This window comes from Micropterus dolomieu, linkage group LG05, assembly GCF_021292245.1.
Source record: "Micropterus dolomieu isolate WLL.071019.BEF.003 ecotype Adirondacks linkage group LG05, ASM2129224v1, whole genome shotgun sequence".
NCBI classification, from domain to species: Eukaryota; Metazoa; Chordata; class Actinopteri; order Centrarchiformes; family Centrarchidae; genus Micropterus; species Micropterus dolomieu.
In genome coordinates, this window is record NC_060154.1 from 12768981 (window position 1) to 12793990 (window position 25010).

Consider the following 25010-nt stretch of genomic DNA (forward strand, 5'->3'; position numbering starts at 1 on the left):
CCGAGGATCTCAAGGTACGTGCTGGTGCGTATGGGACTAAAAGGTCAGAAATATAACAAGGTGAGAGGCCATGAAGAGTTTTAAAAGTGATCAATAGAATTTTAAAGTCAATTCTAAAACATACTGGGAGCCAGTGTAATGAAGCTAAAATAGGAGTAATGTGGTCACATTTCTTTGTTCTGGTTAAAAGCCTGGCAGCTGAGTTCTGGACAGTCTGGAGTCGATCAATAGATTTTTGGGTTAAACAGGTGAAAAGGCTGTTGCAATAATCCAGGCGTGATGAGATGAAGGCGTGTAAAATGGTCTCGGTGTCCTTAAAAGTTAACATAGATCGAATTTTTGCTATATTTCTAAGTTTTTATCATGATAATGTGACATGACATGATTGAGTGAGATTTGTGGTGTGCTGCTTGAAATTTAAATTACTATCAAACCAAACACCAAGGTTCTTTGCCACAGGCTTAATGTGATTTACTAGGGAACCAGCAGATGGCAGTATTTGATTTGCCATCTGCTGAGACCCGATGACCAGGATTTCTGTTTTGTCTGAGTTCAGCTGGAGGAAATTATTTGACATCCATTTTTTAAATTCACAAAGGCAGTTGTTAAGATACTTGTGTATAATGAAAAATATAATAATATAGAAAAATACTTGTGTATAATGTCCTAAATGGCTTCTGCATAATCTTATTAGATAATTTTGTGGCCCTTTCTTTTCCATTTTTAATTTGTCCATCAGTTTTGTACTGTATACTCAGGGGCGCCATATAGGGGGGAAAAGTTAGGACAATTCCAATTCCCTGACTGAGAGGGCCCCCAAAAAATAGGTGAAAATTAATATTGAATTATATTTATATATACCATCATCATTGAGTATTTTAAATATAATAATACAATTAATTATCTAATTGTTTATGGCAATAGAAGTTAAATATCCCCTTTGACCAAAAAGTAAACATCCATATTGACCGACCACCCCCCGTATCTGCATGAAATGATTTGGTTCTGCCTTAGCGCACTTATCAGTGACAGTGATCACAATGTTGCCTAGTAAACTAAAATCTGGTTTTCAAAAAAGGAAAGAGAGAAAGGGAAGACAAAGGAAAGGATATCAATCTGTAACCCTGTTTTTCACCAAGAAAGATGGGTAGCCTTTAGTCTGTGAGTGGTGTTAACCTGTTGGCTTAATTTCCACAGTGAAATAAGCTAGCTAGCTGCAGACTGTTGTTGGCCTACATTTCATCAACATTTAATCAGTGCAGGGAAACGTTTAGCAAGATATTTATATTAAATCATTGTCCCTGCTCCTTTTAGCAGACTAACAACAGATGAGTCAGCAGCACCCCAGTCTCCCCATAACTGTAGCCTCCCTGTCCCAGTGAAGAAGGTGAGCAGCATGGTGTTAATGACATGCCAAGGAGTCAGTGGGCATTTCTCTGTCTCTCTTGCTCTTTTTATCATAACAAAAAAGAAAATGAAATGTTTATTAATGACAGAAATTCAAACACAAATTATTATCTCACATAATGACCATTATGAAATAAAATAAAAACAACCTCCTGTCTGTACTGGATGCTGGACAGTTGGAAACAGTGAGTAGCTTACCTCAGCCTGCATGTAATTTACAGACAATATTAAAATAATCCAGTTCGATATGTTCATTTAGATTTAATTATGGCCGTTAATTTTACTATAAAAATACACTGAGACTGTAAAAGATTGACACAAGGACATTTTTATGGCGGCTTTTAATCTTGCATCAAATAGTGAACTGCATACTGTATGCAGACTTGCATGTCCAAATCACCAGCAGTAAATATTGTGCTAGTACTAGAACTACAAGAAACAAGACAGTTGCCTTTAATTATAGTGATGTAAAGCTTTTGATGGGACAGTTAGGTCCTAGAGATGTGGTGATAACAGCTGCGCAGAGGGGGCCCAATTACATTTTTTGTCATGGGGTCCAAAGTTTCTAGCGGCGCCGCTGTGTATACTCTATCTTCTAACCATATCTCATTTTAAGATCTGTCAAAAATATTGAAGTTATCCATGTCCCTGTCCCTAGTATCCCCAAATCCGACAGGACGTCCATCCATAAGAACCTGTTCATCGCTCTGATCTGTGCCCAGGTGATTCTACTCTGCAGCGGCTCAGCCATTCACAACAAGGTATTGGCAGACAACAAAACATCAATCCATCCATCCATCGTCAACTGCTTATCCTGCATACAGGGTCGCGGGGGGCTGGAGGCAATCCCAGCTGACATCGGGCGAAAGGCGGGGTACACCCTAGACAGGTCGCCAGTACAACAAAACATCTGATTTAATTTACCAAAACATGGGATTTCATGTTGTTATTCAAAGGGGCAGACAGGGGACAAATTAAGAAACAATATAAATCAGGGTCTCATCCACCAAATGCAAATCATTTGCATTGGCGGGTAAAGCTTTCAGCTGAAATACGCATTATAAGTAATGTTAGCGTATTGTGGCAAACTGCAATATCTATGCCGATTTTTCAAACCAAAATGGCTCGCATCTACACTGTTCAGTGGAAGAGTCACAACCGATTAGTTTACTAGCAGGGCACTGGCTGGACTGCGGGACAGAATTCTGGTGTTAAGTTTGTCACAAGAGGTGCCACTTGGATTTGTTGGCCAACTTTTGTACTGAAACTCAAACTGAGTATTATTCTGTTTGCTTGCTCGGATCCCAAAGAGGAGGTTGGTGTTGTGATATGGACTTTGTGGAGATATGAACTGAGATAATAACTCATTCATTGGTGGTATAACTTTGGGTTTTGCATTGGGTGCTGACTGTATAATACATTGTGGTGAACTTCAGGTACTTGTGTGATTTGTGCTTCTTGTTATCTGCAGGGCCTTTGAAATTCCTGGTTGTTAGCGATTGTTAAGGGGTCTTGTAGCCTACTGAACGACATGGGATCGCTGTACATGCAAACATGCATGTAATGTTTTTATGTAAACATTGGGCATTAAATGACAACAGGATTTACATTATATTATGTAGGCTATATATTATCTAAATATTATTCCTTTGACCCTGGTTCAAATCCATACTGGGTTTCCCAGTGAAACAAATACTTTGGCATTGGATGTTATGTAAGTGGCAATTAATGTCGCATCCATCAGTTAAAAGATATGGTTCAGTCTCTCGGTAGTCACCCGGTGGCCTGTAGTTGGTTTGACCCCTGGTCCTTTGACACCAGGTCATGTCAGGGTGGGCTTCACCCCTGGAGGCAGGTGGCCGCTTGTTGGAAATTCATCTAATGGTTTCATATGTGCATATATAGGCTGACTCACCATCACAAAGGGAATTTTTCAGATTTAATAAGGTTTTTAACAAATTGTTTGGGCCTATCGAGAGCTATTTACAATGAATTCGTGTGGAGGACTTGAGTGTTTTGCTAAGGATGGGATAATTATAGATGTTTTTTTAACATTTTAGGGCTGTTGTAGGTAAAAACAAAAATACCCATCAGGGGGAGTTTTCTTTCTTGCCAATGTATGACTTTATAATCTCAGTGAATATTCAGGTTGTTTTCACATAAATTTGTGAGTTCTCTCTTGTAAATGTAACTAATATTACCTCCCTTCGCCGTTTCCGTTTTTATATATATATACATACATATATATATATATATATATATATATATATATATATATATGTATGTATAAGTGCTGCAGTCTCAATTCATTCAACTTACACTGTAAATTTCCAGCAAACTGAGGCTTTTTGAAGACCCTTTTCTCTCTCTCTCTCGCCTGTCATTCACCGGTCTTGTGTGAGTTTTGCGTGCATGTAGTTGTCGGCAGCACAGCATGCACGCAAAACTCACACACACGGTTCCTCACGGGTGTATTTCAAGTAGCCGGCTATTTAAAAACAATATAATATTCTTTGTGTGGTTCATCAAATTATCTGAAACTCCCGCGAGGTGCGGACAACTCGGCACAACTCCAGTGAAGCCAGTGCTCAGTCTCTTCAGCAAGTGTTCCTCTTCCGCCACCACGCACGCACGCACGCACGCACGCTCGCACGCACGCACGCACGCTACACCTACACATAAGCACTGATGACCCACAGTTAGGGTTACCATTTTGGATTTATCTACGCACTTTTCAGACGTTGAGCACCCCCATATCGCCAAAATGGCATGATCCTTGTTTCGCTCCGAAGCTTCGACTGTGAAATTGACAGGCGAATCAGGCTCTGCCCATCAAAGCATCGAATCTTTGACTATTGGGGTCAGCCCTATAAAAAAAAAAAAAAAAAAAATATATATATATATATATATATATATATATATATATTAGTTACAATAGTCCTAATACGTTCTTTTAATTTAGAGAAGGACATATCCGTGACATAGAGTACATTTCCCTAAAGCATGCATTAACAAACAATAATTGCTGTGTTTGTGATTGTAAGTGATGAAAATGGTATATTAGTGACCACTGCCGCCTCATTAATCACTCACAATCACGAGCTGCCCTTAAACAATCTATCAACAAGATTTAGTTGTTCAACCTCTGATGATCACATTCACTCTGCTATAAAGTCTTCTTCTGGTTGAATATTGATGTGTCAGACAAGTCATTTGTGAGTTGATTCTTGCTTGTTTGTGGAGCACATACTTTTATTTCTGAAAACCTAATTAATAACAGTTTTAAATTTAAAATGTAGTTAAATGAATAATGGACAAGACATATCCATGTGTAGATCCTTAATGCATATTTGCATGAATAGAAACAAATTATATGCATATAAATGATGTGAACATTAGTAAATCCAGAGTAATGTGCTATAAACCAAGCCTCCCCCTAATGCACTAAAAAAGGAGACTGGTTGCTTGGTATATTTGTAAAATGCAAAGTTGTTTTGCTGTTAAGGCGTATCCAGGAGCCTAACTTGAATGCTTGAAATGTAACACGTATCTGTCTGCATGACTCTATGACTTTGTGTGTTTGTAGGTGGCGTGTACACTTGTGGCTGCACTGCTTCATCTCTTCTTCATGGCAGCATTTAGCTGGATGCTGGTGGAAGGTCTGCTGCTCTGGAGTAAGGTGGTCGCAGTCAACCTAAGCGAGGACCGACACATGAAGTATTACTATCTCATCGGCTGGGGTACAACGGCTTAACAATAGCCAAATCACTTTCTTCACACATTTGCAGTTCAGAATTATGTTTTGAGGGATATTGGATAAGGGTACGGATATGATATAATCACGGATGTACACCCCACTGAGTCAGAATGCCCAATTGTTTTTTATTCAAAATTCTTTTTGATTGAGGTAAAGTTGATGTAAATGTATTTTATACATCATAGTTGTGGGAAGCATAAAATAATACTTTTCTGAAACTAAAATATTTTTTTCCCCTGATGTTTGTGATCATCACAGAGGTCTCTTAATGTAGCTTTTATTCCTTTCCTTTATTCTCCTCCTCCTCTGTGTTTCTTTTTTCCCTCCAGGTTTGCCGGTGCTGATAGTCACAATCACTTTGGCATCCGCCTCAGGGAAATACTCGGCCGATGGCTACTGTTGGCTCAGTGTCCAGAATGGCATTATATGGGGATTCGCTGGGCCCGTCATCTTCATCATCATGGTCAGAAAATGTTATTGTAATCATATCATATAGGCTGTTCAGACTGAAATGGTTAAAATACATAAAACAAGGTGCATTTAGCCTTTATTTATGTGTACTTTAATTCCTGTAGTGCTCCACAGCTAATATCGATAAAACATGCAACATCAATGGGAAACATCATACTATTTCCTAAGTGTCTATTTCTTTACTCTTTCCTTTCCTCTCCCACAATCTCCCACCTATAGAAATATCAACATGTATTTATCTCCTTCTTATCTTAAATCTCTTTGTTTTGACTGTATTTTCTTTACTCTCTCATCTCAGTGCACCTCTTCTCATCTCTCTGTCACTTTACCTCCTTTCATATCTGTAGCATACCTTTTTTTCCAGGTTAATATCATGGTACTCACCAGGGTGGTGGTCATCACCATCTCCACAGCCAAAAGAAGGTCCATCATGTTGGCCATGGGCACCAGTCCTGTGGAACAAACCTATGAGCAAATCAGGTACAGACCACAAGGAGGCGCCATTTGTCCTCTTTTTTAGTATTATTCGCCTAGGCCACAGGCCTTGAAGCAGACAAGCTGTAGTCACTGTACTCAAATATAAAGCAGCTGTAAGATTTTATATTGGATTTGTCATTTTAAAACCACAAGCCTCATTTATCAAACAAGATAGGAATACAATTTGAAAGGATTTCATTAGTACTTTTCATACAAAAGGCTTCAATATTCACCTACTTGTGATGCCTAAAATATTTCTGGTGTTAGTGTTGTAGTATCTTTCAGTGTTGAAAAGAAATAGAATTTATTCAGATAGGAGTTCTCTGATGTGTTTTTTTTATTTAAAGGGTCTTATTGACCTTTCATTTCATTTAGTTTTGCTGTTTTGGCACATTATTATTCATCAAGCTGTCATCAAAACTTATTTTTATATGCATTTCTTGTGGTAGTAGGATTGCTAGATTTGAACTGCATTATTAATGTCAGTAATAGAAGCAGTGGCAGTGAAAGTTGTATTGGTGTTATTAGTAGTATTATTATGAAGCTTATTAATACATTTTAGGAGGAAAGCCTCTAGACGGGGTTGAAGATAGATAGATAATAATCAGTGTGATATCTCTCTGCAGCTGTAATCCAAAATTAGCAGCACTGTTACTGTGCTTCAAGAAAACCATATTGAACAAACCTTAATTAAAATATTGATATTCCAAAATGATCTCTGAAATATTTGGATGGAATAATGTCTTATCTGTTTCAATTGTAGGATGCAAGAACATACACATTTTTATTTTGAATTTGTTATGTATTATTTAATCATCTGTTTTATTACTTGTTGATGCCCAGGGCGGAATGCTAATGAAGAATAATACAACAATCTAAAACTGCAATAATTATTAAATAAAAAGGTTTTTGCTTATACAATGAAATAAAACTTTAAAAAAGTTGTGTAACTTCTGTAGTTCCGCAAGCTCCATATAAATTCAAACAATACATGTGTTGGATTGCTTTATTTTTTGTGCCTGTCTGAAGGATTGTGATTCTTCATTTGAAGTGCCAGCAGAGTTTGCCTGGAAAACCAGTAATAACATGTAATTAATCATCTTAAATAACTTCATGTTTTAGACTAGACCTTGGCAGTGGCTAAACTTGTTTCGTCGCGTTCTTTGTAACTATTGCACTGCAATGTCCATACAGAAACAGTATCTTATCAAGCCTTTGCAATTGTCTTCCACTTCCTTTTTTTTAGCAATGGTGTTAGCTCATCAGACTGAAACTCTGCTGCTTGTTATCCAGTTAATTTCCCCCTGCAGGCTTGTATATGATCCTATCAGTGAAAATCATGTTAAAGTGTATATGTTTTTTCACTACCCCAGGCCACCGAGTCTCACAGTAGGTGCTTTTATGAAGGTTTTCAAAGCATGCCTTGAACCTTTTGGCACCCCTGGGTGGCAGCCTTCGCGGAAACTCAAACACATTCCTCCGCTGAATAAACTAGGGCTTGCCGCCCGCCATGTCACAAACAAATGTACACACACACAGCTGGTGCGGTTTGGCGGTCACCTGAGCGGGGAGATAATTCCACTCTAAACAGAATTAAGGCGGATTTAAGGTGGGAAGTTGTCACCCCATGAGCCTTCCCAGCCACACAGTGTTGTATATGGAACAACCAGCCTGCCAAAGCCGCTCAGTTTTGTCCAAAAAGTTGAGAAACCAAGAACTAAGCTCAGGACAATCAGGGAGGAAGGATGGGTTTTAGGGAATACTTCAATTAATTTTATCTGGTGCGGTGTAAGTTAAATTAAGTCAGCCATTCAACCTGTTCAGAGACTTTATGGTGTGTGTGCTTTATACAATTGTATGTGTGCATGTTTATGTTTGCCAATATGCGTGTGCATATACTTTTGCTGTGATTTTTTTCCTGTGTATGCGTGCGTGCGTGACCACAGGGCTGCAGTGAAAGCAGTGTTGGTGTTGCTGCCCATCCTTGGATTGACATGGCTGTGTGGCGTCTTGGTGCCTTTCTCCATTGTCATGGCCTACATCTTCATCCTCCTCAACTCCCTGCAGGTACACACACGCGCACAGACACGCACACACACGCACACAGATGTTGTCATTGAGTGTAAATCCTCAAGCACTGACGGAGTTTTGATGTGTTCCATTTGGGAAGTCGGAATTTCCGAGTTCAAAGTCAGAAATTTCAAAGGAAACACCACACTTAAGTTGGATTTCTGACTTGGAAAGTTGGGAGAACCGTACTACGGCTGCATCTACTGATCATTTTCATAGTCGACTAATATGTTAATTATTTATTTGATTAGTCGACTAGTCATGATTTGTTTTGTCACCCCCTAACCCTACTTAAACCATTTAACTAATTAAATGTCTTTCAAGTGAATTACTGATCTCCTAAAGACAGCCTAACTCGCTAACGTTACCATTAAGTGAACAAGGTTTACTATTCAGAATGAACACTAGTATCAACGCCAGGGGGAAACCAGGGAAGAAGACAAGATGGGGTAGTCTACTCCTATAATTTACTGATTTACTATTGCACTTAACGTGTTTGCTAACACAACTTAAAGAGCATTCTCTTAGCCAGCAAGGCTAACCTGGCTAGTTGTAAACAATGGCTGGCCGAGCAAGGTTTTCCGACTTGTTAACTAGAACGGCGTCAACTTTTCATAATTGATTTCTTTTAATACAACTAACACTAGGGAAGCTGGAGAAAACCAGGTATTTATGTTTTATTTATTTATTTTTTAACGAATGTTAATATATGTATTTTTTATATTGTGTGATTGACCGGCAGGGATTTTGTAATGATTCCAAGCAGGCATCACTCTCTCTCAGATGTAACAGAAATGCAACTTGAATTTTGCTACCTAGATATTCTTCAAAACAGCCATTTATCTACAAACAATGTGAGACAAAATAATTCCACAGCTAAAACTTGTGAGCAACTTTTTAAAAAGTTTATTGACTTTAAACTGTTTTTTGTGTGTGTCTTCAATGAGAAACAGAAAGGTTTTCTATTATACATTCAAATTTTGCCCTTCTCTCGTGGTTAGGGTGCACAGACTGTCAAGGTTTTTATTTGTCAGTGACAAGGCTGAAGTGTGGGGGGGTGCCTTGTTCTGGCTTGTGTTAAGCAGGTGCTCCATTTTAACAAGGAAAGTCGATTTGTATTGTTTGTTTGATTATTTCTGCTTAATGTATTCAGAGGTCAGCATTGTTGTTGTTGTTTGTGGCTTATCAGCATTGATTTTATGCTATTAGCAATGAAATTCAATGGGTCGCTTTGTCACAAGTAATATGTCTGTGAGCATCACAGGTCCATTTGAAAATGGGCACAACTTTACCACATGGAAAACAAAATACCTGTGTAGCCTAGTTTCCCACTGCACTGCAGTGATGAGGAAGGAGGGGTGGGTGAAATCATGCAATTCTCTGACTGCAACAGTCGGCCCCCTGTTACACAGCTTCCCCAGCATTTCAACATCCACCGCTGTGATTTGTAGTCGTCTTTAAATCAACTGTATCTTTCATTGAGTTGTATATTTAACAAGAAAATCAATCGATATTTTAGCTGCAGTCTGATCATTAAGCAAGGTCTCTTAGTTGCCATAAATACTTTCTGTTACCCTCTCATATATAATTATATTTTTTATATGTCGACGGTAATTAATACAGATGGTTTTTATGGGCTCTTATTATATGACTTCACTGCTTCACATTTTAACAACATCATATGGATTTCTATTCTGTTTCATATATCTGTTCATGTATATCTCTGTTCGTTCAGCTGTCCACCTGTCTTTTAGCAATCTCACCGTTTGTTTCTGCCTACCTCACTTGGTCTCTTGGCTTAATTGTAAAAGCAGAAAACAGGTGTGTTGATTAATCATTAACTTCTCTTATTGTGTTAGTCACATCACTTGTCTTGTCCCTTTTTTATATACGTTATGCCAATCACACTGTCCGACAGCACTACAGCAAAATGCAGAAGATGTGCTTATATAAGATACAGTTGTATTTGTATGTGTAAAGCCTGATGATATCTAGTTTGGTTATGTGGCCAAACAAAAGTCATTGACTCTGTTTTAGGCAGTAACAAAATAAAACATTTTCTTTTTTTTGGTGGCACACAATTTTTAGAAAATATGCAAATTTGCATTACTCTCTCATGTCGTTGCACTGCCTTTTCTGTTCTTTGGTCATGCATGATGATTCCAATACATTCCTAAAACAGGTAAAATAAGCCAGATCATTTACCATGTGTTTTGTGTGTGCATCTGTTAGTGTGTGTTGTCTGGGTTTTTGGGTAGTTGTGGGGGGACCCTGGTAAAAACCAGCTGCTCTGGCATGATAGAGCTGCGTAGTGTGTCTTTCATAAACCTCCACAGGTCAGGACACAACAGGATCCCTACCAGGCTCCAAGCTGCTACAATGACACACTCGGATGACCCCCACTGCTCTCTAGTCTGCATGGGGTGTAGTGACAGTTAACAATGGTAATTCTGTGTGCTAAATATCCTGTGTGATTGTAACATTCTACTTTGATTTTATTGTAGCTATGGCATTTCTGGGCGTTCTTTCCTTTGCCTTTTCAGCTATGATAATGACAGGAGGGCTTCTAATTGTTACAACTTAAACTGTTTCTATGATTTTCTGAACATAGTGGAAATTCTGAGGATTTTTACCATTAAACGATCTATCAAGCACCATGCCAAAAAGAAGGAAAAATATATAATATAAATAGTTTAGATTATAAAATGTGCTTTACTAGGTAGTTTTTAAAATGCTAGAAGAAGCCTACTAATTTTGGAGATCCCATGACCTTTCCTCTGGCACCACCATGGGGTTGACATTTGTGGTTCAGAGTGAAATATCTTGAATTGTTTGATGGATTCCCATGAAATTGGTAACAGATAGTCAAAGTCCATAGATGATAAATTCGAATAATTTTGGTGATCCTTAGACATTTGCTTTAGCACCACCAGCAGGTTGACACTTTTGTTTTGATTGAAATGTCTTGACAACTATGGGATTATTTTCTGTGCTACAGAGATTCATACACTCCTCAGGACCCTACTGAATTTGGTAATACCCTGACTTTTTCTTAGTGCAGCGATGAGATTGACGTTTTAGTTTTTTATTGAAATGTCTCAGCTATTGGTTGGATTGCAATGTAATGTGATACAGACATTCATACATTTTTTTTTTATTTAATATTATTATTGTTTGGGATGTCTTTTTGACCAGCCGAAAAGAGACAGGAAATGTGTGAGAGAGAGAGGGGATGACATGCAGCAAAGGGCTGGACTGGGCCCACTGCAGAAAGGACTTTTAGCCTTTGTATATGGTGCACGTGCTCCACCAGGTGAGCTTACTGATGCTGAAAACGTTGATCCCTTATCCTTCCATCCACCAGTTAGATTGATTCATCTAGTTTGTCTCATACTTAAGTTGACATGACATTCCCATCAGCCTTACTTTGTGGTTAGTGCTTATTAGCAAATGTTAACATGCTAAACTGAAGTGGTGATGAACTAAACTAGCATTATATTTTATTCATTTAGCTGACGCTTTTATCCAAAGCGACTTACAATTGCTATACATGTCTGAGGTCACATGCCTCTGGAGGAACTAGGGGTTAAGTGTCTTGCTCAGGGACACATTGGTGGATGGGTCACAGTGGGGGATTGAACCCAGGTCCCTCACACCAAAGATATAGTCTTATCCATTGCGCCATCACCACCCCCACCATTATACCTATAAGCTGATGTGAACATTTAGTTCACAGCATCAATGGGCTTAAGTACAGCATCACAGGGCTGTTAGCATGTCTGTAGACTCATGTGGAGACTGAAACTACTGACGTAGTTGGAGCTGTCCACTTTTGATCAGATCACCCAAGACGCATGCTAATGCAAGGTGTAAATAGACTCTTGGTCATGTTGGAACACGGGTCATTACATTAATTACACTCTGCATGGCGATAGACTATTTTCTTGTAGAAGACAGTCTTGCCCTCTTCAATAAGTTATTGATCCATTTGAGAGGGAGAGCACATTTGAACATAGTCTCACCATAATGGCTACTCATAAAAATGATGAAAGGTGTGAAACCTTAACAATAATACATGCAAATCCTGAGCTGGAAGCCTGGAGATAAAAAAATAAAAATGCTTGTTTTTTAGGAAATCGTTTTTTATTTGCGGCTATTTTCAATGGGGCCAGCCAAAGCAACATAAAGCTTAAGCGGCAAGCCTTTACTGTTAAATCAATAAAACAGATAATGTTGACAAGCCTTTTTCATTGCACTCCTTTGTGCCCTCCGTGCTCTTTCCCTCCATCCTGACAGCACTGTCTGAAGTGTCTCTACTGTTGCTGTTATTTCTCTTAATAGAGACCTGAGTAAACATACTGTAGACCTGGTGTAAATGGATGTCAGCTGCACGGACCTCAGCAACCAGGGCTTTGGATTTTTACTTGTGTTTCATTAACTGATGGCAGATGATGCTCAGTTTGAATGAAAGTAGCACCCAGGACATATCTATGTATCTCTTACACTTCACCACCACTTCATCACCGATGTGAAGAAGTTGTTTAAATTGTCCAATGTTTGGCTTTGACAAAACAGGAAGTCAAAGGAACATTCGCGGTCATTTCGCATCACACGCAATTCATGCATCTGTAGTTTGTGCAGCTAATGAGACATGTTTTTTTTTTTTTTGAGTTTTCACCAAACTCAGATTTGTGGGTGAAATAATGATTTCACAGAGTTTTGTCAACAACACCCATACATCGTTTTTAAGATACTTTAAAGTCTCAGTGGTTGAAAAATCACACTACAACAATGCCATGTCATGCTTAATTTCAACCAAGTACATCAAAAACGCAAAATTGTATTTATGTAGTTTGCATCAACGAGGTGCATACAGAGTTTTGAGTGGATATGCTGTTCCCCTGAGTTGATTCTAACTTCCTACTCTGAGGCAGTAGTTTTTATGAACATCTTCACCATAAATACAGGCATGCCTCATCTGCTTCCTTATCAAGCTAGAGATAAATAGCATAGTGTTTGTGTGTGTGTGTGTGTGTGTGTCTGTGCACGCGCACCTGTGTGCGTGTCTAAGAGAAAGAAGGGGGACGGGGGGCTCTTTGGATAGCCCATAAATCGCTCCACCCTTTGTCATCCAATCTCTGGGCAATGTCATTCAAAACCCCCGCACTATCCATTACCTGGGTATAATAGGCTCCTGGCCATGCAGTGTCCATCTTATTATTAGCCCATAACTTTAAACTATCAATAACTTTGAGCTGCAGAGGGAGGCGGGGTAGCAAATGGAGGAAAGGCGGAAAGCAGAGTAGAGAGATGAAGGAAGTTAGGGAGTTGGAAAGAAAATGTTAGGGTAACGATCTTCTACCGCAAGTTGTATAGAGTACAAGTGAGTCCCTGTGCTTTTCTTTTGGTAACTTTGCAGACAAGGTATTTGTCAAGAATGTATCCATTTATTTCTGTTATGTTGGTTTGCTGCCTGTGGAGGGCAACCCTGTGCCTTGTCATTACATTGTGGAAATACAGAGAAATCAATGAGTGTATTTATCTGAGCCGTTTCATTCATATTAAGGTCTTTTATATCACAGGAACTGATGACAACAACGTTTTTGCTTTTGTTATGAAATGAACAGACATGGCAAGTGGTAATGAAATTTCACAGGCATTCAGAAAAGCTTTAGAAGTGAAATTTATCATTTCACTCAGGATTAAATGTGACTTTAGAAAAGAAATACTCTATATGTCTCTGAATAATGCAGCAATTGAATATTAGTTTAGTAGTTCATAATTTCAAAAGAAAATGAAATACGGTGTTGACCTCACTTTTTGATGTCACCAGCTTGAAGTGGTAACACCATTTTAATAAGCAGATTGTGAAAGAACATGTCTCTTTCAGTTTTTTACAGGACCTTTTCAAATAACAAGCACATTTTGTCAATCAGTGCATATACTTTACACTCTGAAATAGGAAATTCCCACCTCTTAAAATATACAAACTGCCTTTAATTTGTTAATAACAACATTGCATTGCAGTTAGTAATTGCATGTTGCATCTGTGCATTCTTTTTATTTTCATATAAATCTATAGTTACAAGTTAAATTTGGGGATTCAATTAATGCAATATCCAAAGCCGTATTAGACACCCATTAATGCAAAGATAAATTGATAGGAAATGTAGTATTTTACCCTGTGGTATAGTTTTAATACAGCTTAAGGCTACTAAATGAATGAATATTGTTCCCATTGAAGCAAATCCAGCACCCCCCTTACTTCCATAAACACTCACACTCTTGGCTAGTGGAGCATGACATCAGAGAGTATCCAAGATATAGATATGATCAATAGAGTGTTGCTCTGCTTATTGATTTTTGCCATATAGGAGATTTGTTGTGTGGGTAAGCAATGCGTTTATATCATCTGAAGTGATTCTTTGAGGAGGGGTGATTTTTTTCTTTTGTCGGACCTGTAAACAATTACTACAAAACTGTATTTGTACTGCTAGAGCCAGTGGTTCTGTTACCAGTTTGTTAAATGAACAAAGCATGGCATTATCACTGTCAGATAATGGTAAGCTCAGGCTGATGTATTACCCGGAGTTTATCTGCCCGTTTTAAATATTACATTGAAGCTAGTTATGTTAACCAACTCTGATGTCACTGGCCACAGCTGAAAAACTGTCTGTCTGATATCCGAGATAAAAATGCATTTTTACAGTTCTTAATATCATTGTTAATTGATTTACAGTGGACTTATATTATGATGATCATATTGTGATATAGTTTCACACACAATCATTGATTTGGATCACTTTGTAGTTAAAGTGTCAAAATTTGTTGCTGAAGTTTTTGTTTTGCATGTGAGACTTGTTTTGCGATGTGGTGGGTCAGAGCTCCTGACCAACCTAAACTTCACAGTCATGTCTTCAGTAACTCAATGAATTGTTGGTCCACATGCTCTTTCACAGGCTTTCCCACTAGATAGAAGTTGGACTAAACATCGGTCAGTTTTGGCATGAAACTAGTCAGTATCGGCCTTCTGCCACCCATAACGATTCCCACTTTAAAGATTTGCCCCTTCAAGGTGAAAAAGTCTCCACCCAGTGGTATGTATGCAGACCTCACAGCAGGCCTCATGCATAAAAAGATCATAATTTTAATTCTGCTTATTTTCTCATTATAAAGTTTGTTAAGTTATTAATGAAAGTTTACAGGTTTTCAGGACCACACACACAGCCTTGTTATGGTTTGCAGTGATTTGTAGGGCATGAAATAGTGGATGAAGCATTGGAAAAATACTAAAAGTAAAAAAATATCCCAATAGAGCTAGAATTTTCAACAGTTTGATCCATGCTTTCGCTTATGTTTTTTCAGAAATTGCAGCCCCATACACTTGATATTATACCATACTCAGACCCATCTCCGTTGTTAAGAAATTGTTCTGCCCCTGCAGAGGTAGAACAGATTGATTTTTAAAATGTTTTGAACAGCAAGGAATTTACCGGGCAAAATACCTGGTGTAAAAGAAAAATGGGTTATCTGTATATGTATTTCAGTTAGATGATCACATGACACAGTAATGGCCAGTAATATCAAATTATCAAGTGTATTCATAAAAAGCTTGTAGTATGTGTCTTCAAAAAAGCCTGTCTATAAAATAAACACAGTGAGTAGAAGTGAAAGGTGATGTAAAATGTAAAAAGACAACAAAACGATTCAAAGGAATTAAATCTCTGTGCTAGGGTGAGGAAAACTTTTAAATTAATATAGTAAAAGTAAAAGTACTTTTATATATAAAAGTAAGAGCGAGGTTGAAAAACAAACCATAAATAATATAAATATAAAATAAACACAGTGAGTGTAAGCGAGAGGACAAGTGTGCTGTGAGATACATTTCTTGATGTTAAGTTTCCACTTAGTTGGTTTTCATACATCTGTGATTGCTGCCTTTAATTAGATGTTGTGGATGTTTACTTATGCTAATTGTACATTTACAAATGCTAATGACATGTCTTAATTGTCCAGATCAGTCTTGATTCCAAAAGATGTTCACATGTTTAAGAACAAGTCAGTGATCTGTACATGTTTCGAGAATCAAAAAAAAATATTATTCTGTTACTGAAGAACAAACGGTAGAGTAACAAACAGAGAAAAAATAACAAAACATCTGTGAATGAGGCCTGATGATTTTTTCGGGAAGGTATTTAGGCCTTAACAGGTGGTAAGCAAGACTGAAACTTTCCTATATACTATAAGTGGCAGAAAGTGTGCCCTTAATATTACCTTGAGTCAACCTGCAGTTTTGAGGCTCTTGTAAATGCTGGAGTAAATCCATTTACATACCTGTTGTTGAACTGGAAAACTAAATAAATGACATCTAAGTGGATCTATACTGGGGTCTCTGTTTTGCCTAACACTGTCACTTATTAATCAGGTGTGATTTGCTGTAGCTGCTGTCTTGTTGTGGTATGGTTCATGTGTCCTAAAAAGCTGGTGCATCAAAAATATTACCCTTACAAATTACAATTTCAACCTTTACTTTAACTCCAACCGCATACTGTCCAATAAAGACTTTTAGAGCATTCCCTGTTAAATTGGCTAGGTAAGAATAAACTGGAAAACATTTTGAGAGCGAAAACAGAACAATCGAGTGGATGAAAAGGTATTTTAGCTGGCTTGTTCTTTGCATAAGCCAAAAGCCTCAAAGAGGGGATGGTGGGGTTTGTGTGTCTGTGTTCATGTGGGATCCTGTACTTTTGTATGTAAAGCCCTCATAAGTATTGTAAATGTGTGTGCATGCATGTGTCTGCATAGTGTGTGTAACCACTTGTCACCATTGCTGACAATCCCCTATAGACCAAGGAGTTAAAAGTTATTTTAATTTGGCATTTGGCAGAAGAAACAAAAATAGCAGAACTTGGATCCAGTTTCCCAGCCTGTCATCTCCAGGCCACTCATCTGGACCAGCACAACTGGCCCATTCAAAGTCATTTTTTTACCCTTTCCCGCTTCCCCTCCCTGTTTCTGTTTTCCTGCTGGGCCATGGTATAAATGTGTCTGACCTGATTTTTGAGGATTGATATCAATAATACTTCTGTAAATGAGCTGAAGTAGCTGAAATTTTGCCAATATTTAGTTGTTTTTTTAATGAGATTTAATTATTGCAAAAGAATTACAAGGATAACCCCCACAGTGGCATTGCTGTGGAACAGCCATTGAAACAGCATTTAGACATTTAACTCCCTACTGAGACAGAAATGGTAAGCAGTTGCTTCAAACAAGGTGACCCAACACAACAATTCAACGGCAGGAGGAATATGCTTGCTGCCAGTAAGCAAGAGTTTGAACAAAAAAAAAATACATGCACATACAAAGACATGAAAAACAAAATCACATTATTTGCAGGTTTTAATGTTGACCTGTTTATACCTTATATACAAAATCATAAGCAAATTAAATTTTTATAAAGATCGGATTGGATGAATTTTGAATTTAACATATTCTGTTTAAGGAATAGAATTTTGATCTGAAAATACACTAAGATTTTGTGGACTGGTAATTTGGGGGTTGTTCATTTTTATATAGTACACAAGGAGGAAATCTTATTTTTCATTTAAATGCCTAAAATGAACAGTCAATACAGCAGTACAACCTTGGCTGTAACCCAGTCCTTGCTGCCTACTCACACCCTGTACTGGCATTCATACATTCAAGAACACGTGCAGGAGCATACACACGCACACATGGAAAACCTCTCACCGGTCAGATTAAGAAGGGAAATGTTTTTCATTTTGGATTGTTTGAGAAAGCAGGAACTATATTCCCTTGACGTTCTTGTTCAGAGTCGGCTGCATCTCACATCACACGCAATTTAAAACAACGGCCATCTCTCCCAGTAGAGTGGAGTTTAATGGATGTACTGGGACAGTAAGCAATTTTGGATAATATAGTCTTGTTAGAGGCATATCTTTATCAAAAGTAAAGACACATTTTAGCTGTTCTCTGTCGACATTCTTCATGTTGTTGAAGGTGATTAGTACACTAACAAACGAATTAATAGGGCGTAGTAAGAATTTTCAATCCTTGACATAATTACATTTAATGGAATGAAATACTATGTTTGTGTACTATATAAATACTTTTTATACTCACACAGTATATACAGAAGTAATGACTTTTGAATAGTTTTTAGGTTTTCAAAATTGAAAAATACAGCACTTGAAAAAATTAGCTTATTAATCTTTCTGATACTTGCTGCAAATAATGTTTAAAGACAACAACACAATTTTCAAGTGTTTGCTTAAGGAATTAAAACTCTGTGTAAGGGTGATGAAAACTTTTAAGTTAATGTAGTCATAGGTAAAATCATGGAGATTTATTTATAAATCCATATTTTAATTAGTGTCTTGGATAATTATGAGGTGGGGTTGAAAAACAAACAAATAAATGCACGACATGATTGTTTGCATTTCCATTGCTTGGGAAAATAACTTTCCCTTTGAAAAAGAGTCCACTGTTTGCGTTGCATCCTCAATTACCAACCAAGGCATTAAAAAAATATTCAAACGGGATACCAAGGTCAGCGCTGACTCCCACCACGCTTCTCTGAGATGGCACTTATAATGAGGATGTAGCGCAGCTTTTTCAAGTAGTGTATTTATAGTGTGTTTTGTCTCAACTTGTACTTATTTTTTTCCCTTTTGTCTTTTCATCTTTTGCTGTGTTTTTATGTCGTTGGGTTTTTTGTTTGAACAGCGTTAACATTAGACCTCTGTTGCGCATTTCACCTACTTGAAGGGAGGATTTCTTACAGGCAGACACTTAATTCAAGATATTAGCATCAAGGTTTTTGTACGGAAAAGCCCTTGTAAAATGGACACCTAAGTACCCTTGAAATTAACTGAATAAGAGTCAGTGAAAGAACCTGTTAAAAAATCCACCTATACGCTCTTATACTGTAAATATTAAGTCTGGGATTAAAGAGCAAGGATCGCTGGTAATTCAGATGGGGGTGGGGGGGGATACTATCGGACAGATCAGTTTTTAAAAACTAGCCTGGGAAAATAAAGCGGTGAGAATAATAGGCTTCCTGTCAAAAGAGGCGAGAGAATTCCTGTCATTGCTCACACCGGCACCTCTAAGACCTCTCCTTGTGTTAAACCCGCTGGCATTTATTTGCCTTAGAATTACCTGCCAGCTCAATTTAGTAATAGCCTGTGTCATAAGAAAGCAAACCATCCCCTTTGCCCCTGCCCTACCATACTTTGTGTGTATATGTTTGTGTGGGGGAAAGAGTAAAAAATAGAGTGTGTACTCTCATTTGCCTTCTTATTTCGCATTTTTAGTATAGTTAGTATTTTCATCTCTGCTTTGATGCCTTTAGTGAATGTCTGTGGTTTTGTTTGTGTGTGTGTGTGTGTGTGTGTGTGTGTGTGTATGCATGCTGTGTTATCCCATCAGCTGAGTCCCAACTTCATGACCTAACTCCTCCACATCTCTTCCTCCCCCTCATCCAACCCACACAGCCGACGGTGTCAGGAAAAACTCCGACACTCAAAATTACCCATGTCGAAACAATGACCGTTCTATTTATAAGTTCACCACCTTGCCTTTTGTATTGGCTGACACCACTTCACATGTGTACACATACACACATATATCAGTGATGGCTGGTGGCGACTAAGTTAGGGATAGTCCTGGTTTCCCTTACCCTGCCACGTTGGGCTGGCTTTGATGTATACTTTGCGGGTAATTAGTGAAAACTGGGTCAGCAAAGGGCAAGAAAGCAAAACCCTGTTGTTCTTCTAGTGGGTGGGTGGCAGGGAGGTGGTTGGATGGGGTGGGGCGCGGGGGCAGTGTCGGGAGGTTAAAAGGCTGTCAAATAGCGGTTCGAGTTTACACGTATGCCTTTTTCTTTTTGCTGCATTAGGGTAAAAGCAAATAAAAGCCGCTGACTCTTTTCTCTTTCAAAATTATTTCAATATATGGGAAATGTTCTGCTGCTTTTTATCAAGTTAGGAGATAGTTAATTGTCTTGCTAACTGGTTTAAAAATGAGAGAGGCAATGCAGTTTAATTAAACACGCTTGTCATGGGCCAACCTAAGAGAAATATAAGCAACTGAATTGATCCCCATTAAGTTAAGTTATTACTTTTACAACTTTATGATTTGTATTGTCACATTTACCACTGTTCAAGATTAAATTAATTTTAGATGGTTTATAACATATATACTTGAGAAAAATAAATATTTAGTTAATTTGAAGTATAATAGTTTTGGCTGTTTTTGACTATTAATTTTATTTAGGCTTGGTCAGCTGTCTCTACAATAATACTGCATTTTTGTCTGAAAGAGAAGTGTGGTGTAAGTGTTGATTTGTACATTTAGAAACGTATAATGTTCGGCATTGTGAAGGACTGTAGCAGAATTTGATTTGATATTTATTTGCTATGCTAATGTGTTGGAGCAATGCTGGCAGAACAAGTGAGTTTCTGTGTAAATGACGAACCCAAAAAAAATATGAATGAAAACGTTGAAGATGTTAAGTAGGGCAAGATATGAAATATCATCCTTTGATGAGAGGCCGCAGTCAAGAGCGTCAAGCATAACTTAAGCTTTAATATGAAATCCTGATTGACTGATAGTTTGCCAAATGATTGACGAGTGTACATTATGTCACGGCCAAACACAATCATGTGTAAGTAACTCCATTTAAACCTGACAAGGGCCCTTTTAACTCTTAAATTTATGGTGCTAGTGTTAATCAAGCTATAATCAAGACAACTACCTGTTAACATGGGCATGTCATTAAGACACCATTTAGCACAATGTAAATCCCATGCGGAGATGATTTATGGGTAGTATGCGGAAGTGTCTGGGGAGCATTGTGGCTACCTGTGTATTTTACTACCATTACAGCATTGTGTGAAAGTAAACAAAACAGCGGCGATGGGAGCTGGGGAACAACAGCTTTGGCAGCAGGACACTGATTGGGATGTTGATGGTGCCCACTGGCCTCTTGCCCTTCCTGCTGTGGCCCCTGGCTTGTCCCCGACAGATACCCTGGGTCATTTCCTTTGCGCGTCAACACACACAGATAGACACTCTTCTCGGTGAGTGTTTACAGCCACATGCTGATTCCTATTAATCTGCTTCTTGTCGGGACAGGGTGGAGGGAGGGTCCTGGTGGGTTTGTGTTAGACTGGGAGGCCACTGATGGTGGGTAAACCATTCACACACACAACTGTCTGACAGATTGCACCAGGCCTGGGCTTCTTTTTACACTGAGCAGATGTGGTCTCCCACTTGTTTTCCTTAGTAATTATCCCTCATTAAGTGAAAGCATGTGCCAATCAAACAGCTTGAGAACGAGGACAGAGCCTGGGCCAGGGCAGAGAGAGAGAGAGAGAGAAGGAGGGAGGCAGAGAGACCTATAGCTTCATCTCCAGTTTTTTAACACAGTGTCATTTCAGAGTCATTACTAAATTAAAGGCAAGCCTTGCTGTGGTGTGGGAGAGCAGCTGCAGCACTGGCATTATTATGGCTCATTTGACTTTCTAGTCGTTACAAATTTGATGATTATCACATGTAACACTTGCCATGTTCAATTAAAGCACAATGGCATGTAGACATTTAAATCTTAAAAGGATTTTTCTGTCACTTGCTGCGTCATCAAGGCATTTTATTTGTAAATTGTGAGGAATTACTTCAGTAATTGTAAATGATAAATGATTCTGATATGTTCAGATAAAAAACTATTTCAAATATTTAAAGATTAATTAAAGTGGTTGTCTTGGTGATAAACAACAAGTCAAGTCTTTAACTCGAGACAGCCTTCAGCCACTTTCGGTTTATTTTATATATTAATTTAAGTTTGCTGGTTTTTACACCTGGTTTTTTGAAATCTCCCAAATGCCAATAGTACATTAAAGATTTAGTAGGTAACTTTCATAAATATAACTTTTTACCATGTTTGCTTAAAGTGTCACAGTATCCTGACAGTAGTACATGGGACAGATAATCTATAAAGGTTCATCTGGCTCCTGCTATTGTTCCATTTGCAGGAATCCGCCGTGCTCGAGTCAAAACAACTAATCAGAGCCAGGAGGAGTCTCTAACGCAGTGTCAATCACTGCTTGTGTCAGGTGGTGATAAATAGGAGTGCACAGTGTTGCCCATGTTTTTCTGTTTCTGTTGAATTATAGGTAGAACATTCTTTGTCAAAACACGAATCAATAGAACTTGAAATGGTGATAAAGTACCATGACTCATTGCTGAGCTTGTTTTGGAAATATTTGGCCCCTAGTGGTCACACAAAGCCTAATGCATCTTTAAGTCCACTGCAACTTCCCTCATATATTCTCTATAACATATGTCAGTGTTTCCCCTATGATGGAGTTGTAGTGTGAAGGTGAAGCAACATTTTGTTTTTTGTGCACTTGCAAATTGCGACCTGCTTCATATCTGCATATAAAACACCAATACAACATTTATCACGTATTGTTAACAAATTTGTTCTCAGATATTGTATAGTATACCAAGAAATCATTTAAAACTGCAGTGCATCCTTTCCCCTAGAAATTTTTCAGAAGCTCATAGCATAAAATTTCAATGTTTTCCCTAGGTTTTTGTAAGCCTTAGGTGCATGTATTTGCATAGTTGTTGTTTTTTTTCAATAGAATAAAAAAACGTTATAATTATTATATATGTGTAAAAAAAAGTTAGAATAGCTAGAGCAGATAATAAATAAACAAAATCCAAAAATCTTAAAGACTAAACTTACTAAAGAAGTTCACTGGGGAGGAACTACCACTAATGGCAGGGAAAACTCTGTTAATATGACCTCAGAATGTTTGTAGGTATGATTATTCATTTTTGCCTTTTGTGTCTTAATGTACTTAATTTTGGCATTTATCTGTAGAAATAAACATTAAAAGTAGGCGGCATGTAAGAACTAGCATAATTATTCACTCCCATCTGTATAATTACCAAGCATTTAATTTGTACACAAAATCCAAACATCACGTCATTATCTTCTATCTAGTGACTAATTTGCATCCCTAATTTGCTTGACTAACCATGGTCACCATCGTCTTTCCTTTTCCTAACCAACCACTTTATCAAAATCATCTGAAAATTGAAATATAACTATCAAGGTATACAGTATTTGTACAGGAGAAAGTTGTGCACCAGTTTAGTTTAAGCTTGTACCTTATGTTCTTAACACTGGAGGAGTAGGTGGTGATGACATGCAGCTAATTAACGTTACTTCCTATATATTTAGCTAACCTTACATAGCAGCCAAAAAACATAGTGTTAGGCTTTCCTACTCAGCTTCTAGACCAGAGTTGGAAGCACAGGGGTGATGTTTGCTAGTGCTAACCCCCCTTCACTTTCCAGCAGTTGGGGAACATCAGATTCTTGGTCTTGAGAAGCTGATTATTAACTATCACACTATAACCTACACTGTACATTTACTGGCACATTGACAACTACCTGCATTCACTGTTACTTACTGCCCGCTCGCTCTCTCAGTCAACCACACACTCGCTACGCACACACATTACGCACTGCCCTATTCCTTAAAAGGAGTTACGGTACTCTTGTAACAGCACCTTTCACATAAATGCCCTTTGAAGAATGAGGAGAGGAGGCTAGCCAACCGTTGAGTGTTTCCGTGCTCGCACAGTATACGAGTGAAAATCATTAGTACCCCACTGATATCAATGACCGTGTGAAATTTTAGGACTGGCGCTCATATTCCAGCAGGGGCGGTGCACCACTCCTGAATAAATATAAGAGAAACAGTGTATGTAAATGATCTTGATTGTAAACTGTGACTGGAAATATGGGGAAAGCAATTCCTGCAAACCTTTGAATGCAAACGATGTCAGATTTGAGTGAAAACCTGAAAGTTACTGATTTTAAATTACCTGATAGAAAATGATGGGTGATATTTTATTTTTTTTAATCCATATGTCCCACCATGCATTTCAGACAGTGACAAAAACACAAGTGATGCTCACAACAAAAGGGGTCTGGGAGAAAAGCGACAAGTCTCCTCCAAAAAATAAAAGGGAGAGAAAAGGCAAAAAAACGAAGATATATGAAGTCTTCATGTCGATGAACTACCATTCATTTTCACTTTGAGGACCTGCGAACCGTAGTGAAGTGTGATTGCATGTGACAGTCGCCGAGTCTGCCGGTTTATCATGATGGATACACCCTGCCACCATGGTGGTGCTGCAGCACACATGGACGCAAATGTGCACGCTCATGTACGCACACACCTACACAATTACATGGATACAGACACACACAGAAGTGGGTTTATTGACGCATGTATACATGGACCCAGAACCTCACATACATCCCAGATTCTTTGCTCACACACAGAGAAATGGTGATTTCAGATCCTCTTTCTAAGTGTACATTTTCAAAAGTTTTTTGAGATAAGGACCATTTACATCTTGGTTTAAAATGTAAACTAATTGTATTCTGTGATTCTTTTTGTTTTACTTTCAGCTCATTTTAGGGACAGAAGAGAACTACACATTTGCATTTAAAATTTCGGTTCAAGAAGATAAAACATGTGGATGGTTATTATTTCGACTTTTCAAAGTTACAAGACAGAACACTGGTACACACACTGAATTTAAATAATGATATTTCTATACACATTTAGAAATGTTTTTGTATCTGTTTAAAGTGCATCATTTCTTCATATCCAAATAATGTATCTCTAGTCATTTACATTCATAACAACTACAAGGTCACAGATACAGCACAATAATGTATCACAAGACTCACCCATTGACAATTCACCCCCCCCCCCCCC

General features: G+C 38.1%; 1 protein-coding gene across 6 annotated transcripts in view; it reads left to right on the top strand.

The window, feature by feature from the left end:
* Positions 1–25010, top strand: part of LOC123971666 (adhesion G-protein coupled receptor D2) — a 108363-nt gene that overhangs the window by 18871 nt on the left and 64482 nt on the right. For 5 of the 6 annotated variants that reach the window (XM_046050648.1, XM_046050647.1, XM_046050649.1 and 2 more), the window contains 5 exons: positions 2066–2168; positions 4994–5147; positions 5494–5627; positions 6000–6115; positions 8059–8179. In XM_046050648.1, the coding sequence (XP_045906604.1) occupies positions 2066–2168; positions 4994–5147; positions 5494–5627; positions 6000–6115; positions 8059–8179 (628 nt within the window). Of the gene's footprint in view, positions 1–2065; positions 2169–4993; positions 5148–5493; positions 5628–5999; positions 6116–8058; positions 8180–21091; positions 21286–25010 lie in introns of all 6 variants that reach the window. The other variant, XR_006825243.1, reaches the window with a different exon arrangement.